At 44.1% G+C, this 12,343-nt stretch overlaps 1 protein-coding gene across 3 annotated transcripts in view; it reads left to right on the top strand.

Moving 5' to 3' along the window:
- LOC118359214 (SHC-transforming protein 2-like) overlaps window positions 1-12,343 on the top strand; it is a 29,127-nt gene that overhangs the window by 6,719 nt on the left and 10,065 nt on the right. Inside the window, exons 2-5 of one of the 3 annotated variants that reach the window (XM_035737587.2) lie at window positions 3,414-3,659; window positions 9,277-9,347; window positions 11,838-11,898; window positions 11,986-12,105. In XM_035737587.2, coding sequence (XP_035593480.1) covers window positions 3,438-3,659; window positions 9,277-9,347; window positions 11,838-11,898; window positions 11,986-12,105 — 474 coding nt within the window. In that variant the 5' untranslated portion in view covers window positions 3,414-3,437. Of the gene's footprint in view, window positions 1-2,706; window positions 3,660-9,276; window positions 9,348-11,837; window positions 11,899-11,985; window positions 12,106-12,343 lie in introns of those variants that run through there. The other 2 variants (XM_035737585.2, XM_035737586.2) reach the window with 2 other exon arrangements.

The raw sequence follows: 12,343 nt of genomic DNA, 5'->3' as shown, positions 1-12,343 counted from the left end.
ACCGTTTAGAGCTGATTAGTCCTGTGTGTTCCAGAGTAGAATGGTTTCAGATTTAAATTATCATCCTAAATCCACTTCCTGTGTGTCTGATAATATGACATTGGGTTTGATTGTCTGCTGCGTGACGAAACATGTTTTTCTGCTGTGACCAAATTTTCCCAGAAAGATGAGCAGAACAAATTCCGGCTTAACCCACTTTGTCAGGGTTTTTGTAGACTACTCTCCCCCTCCCATGGTAACCTGAAATTGAGAGAATATGAGGGGACTAGAGTGGGGAGCTAAAAGGTCTGGTCTCCTCCTGCAGGCCCCTTTAGAAGATGGCGGATAGCTCTTGGGAGAGGGGTGGGGAAGGGGGGTACATGGGAGGAGAGGTCACATGGGCTGGGAGTAATTCTGAGTATTGCTGCAATGCTAGCTTTGTTAGATTTTGCCTGTTTTAGGACATGGAATCAATGTGTGCATTTGCAAATTGGATGTTATACTTCACCATTTGGATGAGTCACATGACTGTGGCAAAATTTCCCCATCACCACTCATATAATCAATCTGAATTAATTGTTTACAATTTTAGCTAGTTAGAAGAAGTTCATTTCTGCACCTTCATTTCTACTCAGATGTTTTCACATCTTCTCAGCTATTGTTGACCTTTAGTTGCAGTGCAGGAACCACTTGCTGAATTATTGTAGCCTTTAGTTGTTATAGATTAACAACCTTACCATAAGGGGGTAAACACCTACACACAGAACATGTTTTTTATACCTTTATTTAACTAGGCAAGTCAGTTAAGAACACATTCTTATTTACAATGGCCTAGGAACAGTGGGTTAACTGCCTTGTTCTGGGGCAGATTTTTACCTTGTCAGCTCGGGGATTTGATTTAGCAACCTTTCAGTTACTGGCCCAACGCTCTAACCACTAGGCTACCTGCCACCCCAAATATACCAACCACACAATGGAAAAGAGTACTTCCTGTTATTTGTTTACTGTGACAGTTTCAAGGCAAGAAAAGATTGTCAAAGAGTTTATGATGCTCAGTCAAGTTCAGGCTCTCAGTCATCATCATCATCCCACTATGGAACCAGAAGTGTAGAGAGCAGAGAGATAACTAACTCTCTATGCACACTGGACTCTACCCACACACTCACATATACTTACACTGATACACACACACACTCACATATACTTACACTGATACACACACACACACACACACACACACACACACTGGACTCTACCCACACACTCACATATACTTACACTGATACACACACACACTCACATATACTTACACTGATACACACACACACACTGGACTCTACCCGCACACTCACATATACTTACACTGATACACACAAACACTCACATATATACTTACACTGATACACACACACACTGCATACACCCACACAACATGCACACATGCTTCCTGACACACACACACACACACACACACACACACACACACACACACACACACACACACACACACACACACACACACACACACACACACACACACACACACACACACACACACACACACACTCACCACATACGCTGCTGCTGCTGCTGCTCCACATATGCTGCTGCTACAGCTCAGTCTTATCGATCCTGTCGTGACGTTACCCCTACCTATATGCACATAGCTACAGTGCCTTGCGAAAGTATTCGGCGCTACAAAGTATTAACTTAAGGGGCTGAATAATTTTGCACGCCCATTTTTTCTATTTTTGATTTGTTAAAAAAGTTTTAAATATCCAATAAATGTCGTTCCACTTCATGATTGTGTCTCACTTGTTGTTGATTCTTCACAAAAAAATACAGTTTTATATCTTTATGTTTGAAGCCTGAAATGTGGCAAAAGGTCGCAAAGTTCAAGGGGGCCAAATACTTTCGCAAGGCACTGTACCTCAATTACCTCCGCACCCCTGCACATAAACTCGATACTGGTACTCCCTCTATATAGACATGTCATTTTTACTTGTTATTGTTATTTGTTCACTATGTATTTATTACCTCTGTTACAATTTCTATTTATTTTTGATTTTTTTTGTCTTTAACTCTGGATTTTTGGAAAATAATTTGCAAGTAACTATTTCACTGGTAGTCTACACCTGTTGTTCACAAAGCATGTGGCAAATAAAATTACATTTTGATTTGACATAAGACTTCAGGTACAGTGGGCGTTTTTCTTTACAACCACTGATAATTCATTGCATTTTGTCAAAGTCACAGATGTTTTGTCTTATTTTACTGGCAGCACAATTCAGTCCCATAAATGTGATGTTAATGTGGCTAAAATATTATTATGTGGCTAAGAGATTATTGACTCTTTCACTTAATCATTAATTGATGGTCTTTGTTAAAAATTGCATTCATGTATGTTTTGCTTTTGCAGCCATTGCCTAAGGTATGTCTTATGATGGGAAAATCTCTATCTTTCTGTCATTCCCACATGTGGGGACATTATAATGTTGGTGTCTATGCGCTGCATATAGATACTGATTGTGTGTACGCATGCGTGTGTGTGCGCGTGCGCGTGTGTGTGTGTGTGTGCGCGCTAGGAGGGAGGCTCAGGCAGATATGTGTTAGCTAATGCTGTCTGAGAGCAGCTGGGCAGGGCTAATAAACGAACAATAACACAATGACATCACCCAGAGAGAGAGAGAGTGGGGGTGCGTGCAAGCGAGCCAGAGCAAGGGAGAAGCTCAGATGCAGAGAGGCAGGAGAGAGAGAGAGAGAGAGCGTGTGTGAGTGGGAGAGCACTGGACAGTACACACTCAACATTGACAGGGGATACAGCTCTTTCCAGAAGATTTTGCAGATTTTTTTCCCCCCCTCTCTTCCATTGCACCTCTCCCCCTCCCCCTTTCCCCTTCCCCTCATCCTCTGTCAACCCCTCTCAGCCTTTGCTTCAGGCTGCTCCTCCGGGCATGCTACTTAAGCCAAAGTATGGCCGCTTTCGCAACGCCTCTGTGACCTCCTCCGACGACCTGATGCAGAGCTTAGCCATGAGCGGCAAAGTGGTGGCCACCCCTGTGGTCCTCTCCTCCGCCCCCAGCCTGCCGCTGCCCCCCCTGCCTCCTCTGGAGTCCATCCCTGGGTCCTCCTCCGCAGCCCCGGCCCTAGCCGATTCCCCCTGCCTGGACGGGGAGCAGGACGCCACCACCACTTTCTGCATGCTCATCCCCAGGATGCCTCAGTGGAAGTTCTCCAACACTCTGCTGAGCAGGAGCCCCTCCAACTCCAGCTCCAGCTCCAGCTCAAGCAAGGACTCCGGCAAGACTGCAGCCCCCTCATCGCAGGGCTTGCACGGCCCCAGTGGCCCTTCGGCCCCCAGTGGTCCCGTGGCAAGTCTGGCTGCTGTTTTGAACTCCTGTGACCCTGTGTGTGTCACCCCCTGTTCCCTACAGGCCATCAGCAGGCAGAGATCTGCAATGCGCTCAGCCAGTCCAGGGGGCCATGGAGCAGGGGCTGCAGAGGGCACAGGGAGCCTTGTGGGCAACAGGACAGGGATGAACCGCAGGACCAGGGTGGAGGGCATGTGGCTGGGAGGGGAGGACTTCAACCAGAAGGGCAGCTTCATCCACAAGCCCTCCCAGGGATGGCTGCACCCAGACAAGAATATCACAGGCCCTGGGGCCTCCTACATTGTCAGGGTGAGTCACCATGCATGCAGTCCTTCTACAGCTCTCCACATTACCCACATATTATTTTCATTCTGTGTATATTAAAGCATTTCTGCATTGCATTTTTTTAAGGGTCGTCTTCCGTGCTGTTAAATACTGTATCTGTCAGGGATAATTTGACAGCTTGTTGATGCTTTCCACCGAGTTCCTGTTATGTTGTTTACAAACAAACCTGTAGAATAGTGAATCATTCAAATCCCTTTCGGAGTAAAGCTTTAATAAGACAACACTGTCAGAAAGATATCCTGTTTGCAGATGACATTGGGACATCTCATTCCTTGGAAATAATATCCGAATGTTAAGATGATAAACCCCGCTAAGTGTGTCTCTTGGATACAATGGGACATTAGGATGCCGGGCAGTGTGTTATGCAGCCAATGTGTGGAGGCTGAGGAGTTAGATGGCTCTCTCTGCTTTATGTGGTGTGATGTAGTGGGCTGGGGAGACTGCGTCAGCCTTCAGGCTTTCGAGTGGGTGGATGTCAGTTGAGTGAAATATAGATAATGGAATCGTAAACTGAACAACAAATATTGCATGTGGTGAATGAGTGATATGTGGAGTGAGTCAGAATCTATATTAATAGAATGTGCATAACAAAGCACAATAATTTAATGAGGTTCATCTCTAGTTTCAATGAAGTGTGTGTGTGGGAGGGGGATGTTTTGTGATTAGCCTGATTGTTTGCGCCTAAGTGAAGGATTGGATGCCATATTACTTCAGACAGACATACATTACATCGTCGTAATCAGTGACAACGGTTATTTTGCAAAAAAAACAAATATACAAATATTTTGATATCATTTCCTGGTCTAAGCTGGTGACTTTGGCTCACAAAGGGTTACATCTGAGGCAGAGTGTTTGACGTCAATGTCAATGATCTCCCCCTCCTTTACTCCCCCCAGCCTCAATAAAACGACATGGCTCTTTATTAGCCCAGTCTAGGCCCAAGCACGCTTTGTAATTACATTACACACAGGCACCATTCATTCCTATATTCAATTACATTTAATCACAGTCATTTGCATCACATGTACTGGGGAAGAACTAGCGTGACATAGCAGGGTATTCTAGTCCATCCGTAGTAGCAGACAGCAGAGAGAGAACACCCAGCCAGGGGTTTCCCTCAACTCTAATCCTGCTTTCCTCACATGCCTAACATAGTCTGCAGCTAAGCATGCTGCAAGGAGAAAAAATACCTAAGAGCATTATAGGAAATATTTCATTCCTGTTACGCCCTGCAACAGTTTTCATTAGCAGTTTGCTGTAGCCTACCATTATAATCATATTTAAATGGCCCCTGCAGCCAGCCAGGCAGATAAGATGGCAGTGTGTATATATAGTGTATATATATATATATATATATATTACTGTCTGCATGACAGCATATTTCTGCTGCGCTCTGCTTTTCTCTCTGCCATCTTTATATCTTTATATATTTATTTTTTATTTAACCTTTATTTAAACTAGGCAAGTCAGTTAAGAACAAATTGTTATTTACAATCACGGTCTACCAAGAGGCAAAATGCGTCCTGCGGGGACGGGGGCTGGGATTAAAAATTTAAATAAATGAAATAAAAATAACAATAAAAATATTGGACAAAACACACATCACGACAACACAACACTGCATAAAGATAGACCTAAGACAACAACACAGCATGGTGGCAACACAACATGGCTGCAGCACAACATGGTAGCAGCACAAAACAGGGTACAAACATTATTGGGCACAGACAACAGCACAAATGGAAAGAAGGTAGAGACAACAATACATCACGCAAAGCAGCCACAACTGTCAGTAAGAGTGTCCATGATTGAGTCTTCGGGTGAAGAGATGTGCTGCTGCCATTGTTTTTATTGTTGTTTTCTATTTCCTTATTTTACCAGGTAAAAAAAAACACATTCTCATTTACAGCAACGACCTGGGGAATAGTTACAGGGGAGAGGAGGAATGAGCCAATTGGAAGCTGGGGATGATTAGGTGACAATAAGTGCCAATAAGTGCCATGTCATCTTTAGTGACCATAGAGAGTCAGGACAACCGTTTAACGTCCCATCTGAAAGACAGCACCCTACACAGGGCAGTGTCCCCATTCACTGCCCTGGGGCATTGGGATATTTTTTTTAGACCAGAGGAAAGAGTGCCTCCTACTGGCCCTCCAACACCACTTCCAGCAGCATCTGGTCTCCCATCCAGGGACTGACCAGGATCAATTCTGTTTAGCGTCAGAGGCAAGCCAGAAGTGAGATGAATGCCACATCGTCTTCTCTCTTCTCTGCTGGAGGGAGACACAGGCAGACAGACAGGCAGAGAGGCAGGCAGACAGACAGACACCATTGTGGACATTTCCTCCCAGGCACTTCCTCCCTGTCCCTGCAGCCAGCCGACCACCCCGGCAAGCTGAGGCAGAAGGTGTGGTGTGGTAGCCCTTCATCTGCCTCTTCCACAGCCATTCCACTGCAATGCAGGCCTTCTGAAACCAAACCCACACAGCTGCCATCCATCCACCCTGACCTGTAAAACTGCAACATGAGAAATACTAAGAGAGTTATTCAGCGAAAAGAAAAAAGACTTGCACCTTGGTTGGACTGTAAGGTAGCGACAGTGCAGTATACCTTTTCCACCTAGAAACATGAGCCCCTAGCCTGTATCTCCCTGCATCTATCTAGAGAGCCAAGCATCAACAGCATAGATATTAGATCGACTTTGGCTGGAGACTTGGAACAGCATGTTCTTGGATAGAGGGACCAAATTTGCCTCTGTAATATGATAGATACCCTTTGTTGACAGTCACTTCCTTCAAGGCAAGGCAACAGCGAAGATGGCGTGTCTTTCAGAGGAAGAGAGCTGGCTAAGAAGAAGGACACATTTTCAGAATTTCTCTGGAATGTTTCTTGGAAACGCTGCATCACAGGTTTCCGGAAGGGAGCATTAGAGATTATGTCGGGGGGGGCAGAAGTAGAGTAGAGCGCTCGAAAGCACAGTGTATCGTCCGAGAGAGAGTGACAATGAAGGCATTGAGAAGAAGCTAGAGAGAAGGAGAGGGAAAAGGACAGAGGGGAGGAGACTGTCTGTCTGATGGAAGACTTCCCCTGTCTCCTAATCTGGTTAGGGTGCTTGTTTAGCTCTAAGGCAGTGGAGTTAGCCTGATTATTTATTTCCCTGTCTCTGGCAGCCGCCAGCCACAACAACAGATCCAGACAAACTTCACATACAGTAACAAGACATTGATTGAGCTTGAGTCAAATGAGGATGCATAGGTTGGCTAAGCTCCTACATCTGTGAAAGTGAAGGAGACTACAGTAGACCTACCCCATACACTGAATGTTCAACACATTAAGAACGTTCTTCTTAATATTAGGTTGCCTCAATTCATCATGGGCTCTACAAGGTGTGGAAAGAGTTCCACAGGGATGCTGGCCCATGTTGACTCCAATGCTTCCCACAGTTGTGTCAAGTTGGCTGGATGTCCTTTGGGTGGTGGACCATTTTTGAGACACACAGTAAACTGTTGAGCATGAAAAACCCAACAGTGTTGCAGTTCTTGACACAAACCAGTGCCCCTGGCGCCTACTACCATACCCAGTTCAAAGGCACTTAAATATTTTGTCTTGCCCGTTCACCATCTGAATGGCACAGATACACAATCCATGTCTCAAGGCTTAAATATCATGTCACACCTGTCTCCTCCCCTTCATCTACACTGATTAAAGTGGATTTAACAGGTGACATCAAGGGATCATAGCTTTCACCTGTATTCACTTGGTCAGTCTATGTCATGTAAAGAGCAGGTGTTGCTAATGTATTGTACACTCAATGTACATACAGCAGGTTGATACTGTATAGTAGAAGCACAGTCAACTTGGTGTGCTCTTTAAAGTAGCACAGTAATGCAAATGTGTGTGTGTGTGTGTGTGTGTGTGTGTGTGTGTGTGTGTGTGTGTGTGTGTGTGTGTGTGTGTGTGTGTGTGTGTGTGTGTGTGTGTGTGTGTGTGTGTGTGTGTGTGTGTGTGTGTGTGTGTGCGTGTGCGCGTGTGTGTGTGTTCACTCGGCTGATTTATCTGTTGTCTATATTGGTGTTTGGTTTTGCGTGGGTGTGGTTGTCCCACTTAGACCTAGAGGACATGTCATAAGAGGCATGTTTTTAATTAGAAAATAAAGATTAGCCACATCCATTCTGCCCCTGGCTCTGTCACACCTAAACACATTGGATGATTTTCAGTAACCTACACTGTTCTCTTTGAAGTAGAAAGAATAATCAATATAAGCTTAAATATTAGACATATGCAAGCAGAATGAAGGCTAAACCTATGTGAGTGTCCAAGCTGGATCAACATGGACCATTGGACATGTAAAAAACAGAACATAAGCAGAATCTGTGTAGATGAGGCAAGGTAAACTAACAAGACGTGACTGGTCTGGGCCATCTGATCTTGTGAAGGCGACTGGACACTCACACAAGTTAAGCATATGTTCATAATGTAGGTCTGAACTTGTAAAGACCTTTGGACAGAAACTTTAGCTAAGGGGTATGCATGCCACGCCACCAATAGAATCTATGCCCCAATATCTGAGCCAATAAGAGAATGGAAACTATGTAACAAAGCAAATGGGGCGATGATGTTATGTAAAGGTAAAAATGTATAAAAGCCAAGCACTAAGAATGAGAAGGCAGTCTTCCATGGAGGTGCTCGGCTTTTGTTGTTTTCTGCAATAAAAGTCTAATTGAATTCACAAGCTCCGGTATCTGAATAATATTCGTTTTAATACTTTCCACGACAACACCCATGGATTTCAATTGCTAATCAAGACAAATTAAATACAAATGACAAAATGTGTCTTTTTCTGTGAGCTGTGTTGGTACACAGGGCATGATGCATAGACAGAAGAGGATTTTAAAGGAGATGTGGCCTATTTAAACATTATTTAAATTGGCTTAGATCTATGATGTTTATGTTACTCCGATGCTGATATGGTTCAATAATACAGCCCATTTAATGTCCTAGTATACGTAGCATACGTATGATGTATAATAGTCTTTTTGGTAGTCGATGGGAGTTTCAGTGTGACTAATAACAGACTCCAGGGGAGCCCTGGTGATGGAGTAACCTCTCCCAGAGCACTTTCCTGGGTCTCCCGTGACACACACTCTAACAAACACACACCCACACACAAAACACACACACACACACACACACTCCTTTGGGGCCTCTGAGGCTGCAGCTCCCTAATCTAATACCCATTATTACCACCTTAACCAGACCATTACCCCGTCCCTAACACTGCCTGCAAATGACTGGGCCTCAGACTATGTTACTATATGGGGTATTAGTACTATGGTATAGATATGTTTCATACTATACAGTAATGTGTTAACCATTCTGGAAATACATGCCACACTGTGTGTGACCCATTGCCGTAGTGCCATGTATCAGTGAAAAGGGCGGTCATGACAGTTCCTGTCTTGTAAAGTACTGTATGTATTAACGACCCTCTAATTGGATTGAGGAAAGGAATCTATAGAAGAATACATCTGTGTTGGAAATCTGTCATGTGATAAAGTATGTTGTTTTTCTGTCTTTGCAGTACATGGGCTGCATTGAGGTGTTGAAGTCGATGCGATCGCTGGACTTCAACACTCGGACCCAGGTGACGAGGTAAGCGAGAGTTGAGAATGTCCTGCTTGTGATGAGTCAGTAGAACCCAGTCTGAGCAGAGGGAGAAGGTAAACACAAGTCACACTGATACCAAATCAGGTAGAGATTCACAGGCATGCAAGTCCTGCTTTCCCCTGTAATGATATCACTAGAGGGAAACAGTTCCTGCAGAAGGCCCAGAATACTGTGACATTTTGACGGAGCCATTTATGCATGTCAATGGCACATGTGAGCTTTTGCTGTGTGTGTGACTGTTGGCACTCACATGTGTGTTTGTGTGTCTGTATTAGCGGGGCTCCTTGCCTGAGTTGGAGCAGTGTAGTCCCTCCCTATATTTCTCTCCTCCATGATCGATTGTCAGTAATCTGAGCCCACACACACACAGGGCTTAAGTGCTGGGGGAGAGGCAGAGATGGAGTGATGGAGAGATCTATTATTGATGATGCTCGCTAATGACTGTGGAGAGCTGAGCTGCAGTGGTCCACATGGACTCTACCCTGCCTGTCTGTGGGAGACAGAGTAAAACAACAAGGATGAAGGAAGTGGGAGAAATATAATGTTTATATGGTTTAAAGAGCAGAGATTGAAGATGGATGTATTTATGACAGTGTTATGGCAAGATCTATGATATAATGAACTTACCAGTGCTCCGTTTGAATAATTTAGTAACGAGCTCAGTTATCATTGCTTTCAGAATGACATTTGTTTACACTATACCGTTATTGTTTAAGGATATTGAAGAACAGTTTGGGATGTTTACATTTAACCATGCATTCCGAATTAATTAATTTAATGAAATGAGTTTTTCCTGTTTTTCCTGTTCTGCTTCTATTAGTTTTTTTTCCTGTTGTGTATTTTGTGCAGTCGTTTGTTATTGGCAGCTAAACAAAAATCCTGTCATTCCCCATGAAACAACTTCAAAGACTGCCTGGAGATTAAACCACTGATTATTTGTTGGTTCTGCATGAGTCTGAAGGTCCTCTTTGACAGGTCATGCAGTGTCATGGTTTTGGACCAATATGCTCCAATGGGACTGTACTTGGCCAGGACAGAGACTGTAGACTAACGCACCAAAACACTCACGCCCAGGATCCATGCACTGCTATTCTCCCAGGCCTCAAGTTGAGTCACATGCAAATGCTGTTTTCCAAAACTCTCTTAAAAGTCCTTTACTGGAGATGGACGCTGATCCTTGACTCTAGCTGGTGCCACCACCTGTCCCCTCTGTCCCCTGACAGACCCTGTGTTCCGGCTATCTCTGCCACCACACAAGGGGACAACATCATCAGACATCATCACTCATTAGTCCCCAAGGCTGCCCATGCTCACAGTTAGAGCAGCCTAATGGCATAGAATACACTGCAGTAGTACACCACAAAGTGTGGCTCTCCCATTGCTTCTGAATCAGGAGAATAAATGGAGAGGAAAATGAAGGCTAAATTGAATAGAGCCTAATGAGGCCATAAATCCTCAGACCAAGACATCAATCATGCTGAGATGTTTTTGTTCCTTACCCAAACATAATTTACTGGGGAGAATATGCTTATGTGAACTCTGCTGAATAGGATATTGATATTAAGTGTTCCTCCTGTTAGCCTTGTGTAAACTGAGATTAGACATCTTTTGTCCTGCTTTGATCTGAGGGACCTCCCTGTGACCTTTTTATTTTATTTTATTTATTTCACCTTTATTTAACCAGGTAGGCAAGTTGAGAACAAGTTCTCATTTACAATTGCGACCTGGCCAAGATAAAGCAAAGCAGTTTGACACATACAACAACACAGAGTTACACATGGAGTAAAACAAACATACAGTCAATAAAACAGTAGAAAAATAAGTCTATATACAATGTGAGCAAATGAGGTGAGATAAGGGAGGTAAAGGGAAAAAAGGCCATGGTGGCAAAGTAAATATAATATAGCAAGTGAAACACTGGAATAGTAGATTTGCAATGGAAGAATGTTCAAAGTAGAAATAAAAATAATGGGGTGCAAAGGAGCAAAATAAATAAATTAATTAAATACAGTAGGGAAAGAGGTAGTTGTTTGGGCTAAATTTTTTAAGTGAGATGGATTGGTGACCCCTGACCTCTAACCTGAGGCTGAGGGAGGGGCTACTGACCTGCTTTCTCTATAGCTTACGTAACCACTTCACCCATAGGCTGTCTATAGGTTGAGGATGAAGGAGTACAGTTAGACTTTTCAACATTTTCCCATGTAGCTGCTTGATGCTGAATTCTAAATTGACCCCTAGCCCATATCCTATTTAGTAGATCTGAGTGGATTGGCTAGGTGCATCCAACATGGCAAGATGCTCTTCTAGACTATCAAAGGGCAAGATGGAAATATTACCATGATGCTCAGATCTAGAACTCTTCAATGGTATGGTTAAGGGGGAGATATGGGATTCAGTATGGCTGTAACTGTCTCGTCTTAGTGTGTTGTCATTGTGACCCCTTTGCCTCTCCTCTTTCCCTCTCCACCCACCCAGGGAGGCCATCAACAGACTGTGTGAAGCTGTGCCTGGGAGTAAGGGGGCCTGGAGGAAGAAGGTGGGTGAAAAAATATGTTGATGCAACACTGTAGTTAAGTTTGTGTGTGTGTGATGCTAACCCAAGCTCTGTGCTCCTGTGCTGAAGAACATTAACAAGGCCCTGCAGACCATCATGGGGAAGAGTAACCTGCGCTTCGCTGGTATGGGCATCGCTGTCAACATCTCTATAGAGGGCCTCAACCTGCTCATCCCCACGACACGACAGGTTAGGGATCCCCTCTCTACAACTAACCACAGAACATAGCACAGGATATCACACCCAGGGCCATCAGTGGAGTATGGCAGTCGCTACAAAAAAGTAGACCAAAGTTATTCCAATCCCGATTAAAATGTATTAGTTGGCTGGCTTTATGACCATGCAGAGCATCGCTTGGAGAGAAGCTGCCAGTCTAGCCTGCATGCCCTCCTCTCACTTTAAAGTGGAACTGAAACGCTCAAATCAA

This window comes from Oncorhynchus keta, chromosome 26 (genome assembly GCF_023373465.1).
Source record: "Oncorhynchus keta strain PuntledgeMale-10-30-2019 chromosome 26, Oket_V2, whole genome shotgun sequence".
In the NCBI taxonomy this organism is placed as follows: domain Eukaryota; kingdom Metazoa; phylum Chordata; class Actinopteri; order Salmoniformes; family Salmonidae; genus Oncorhynchus; species Oncorhynchus keta.
This window is presented reverse-complemented; position numbering and strand designations above follow the sequence as displayed.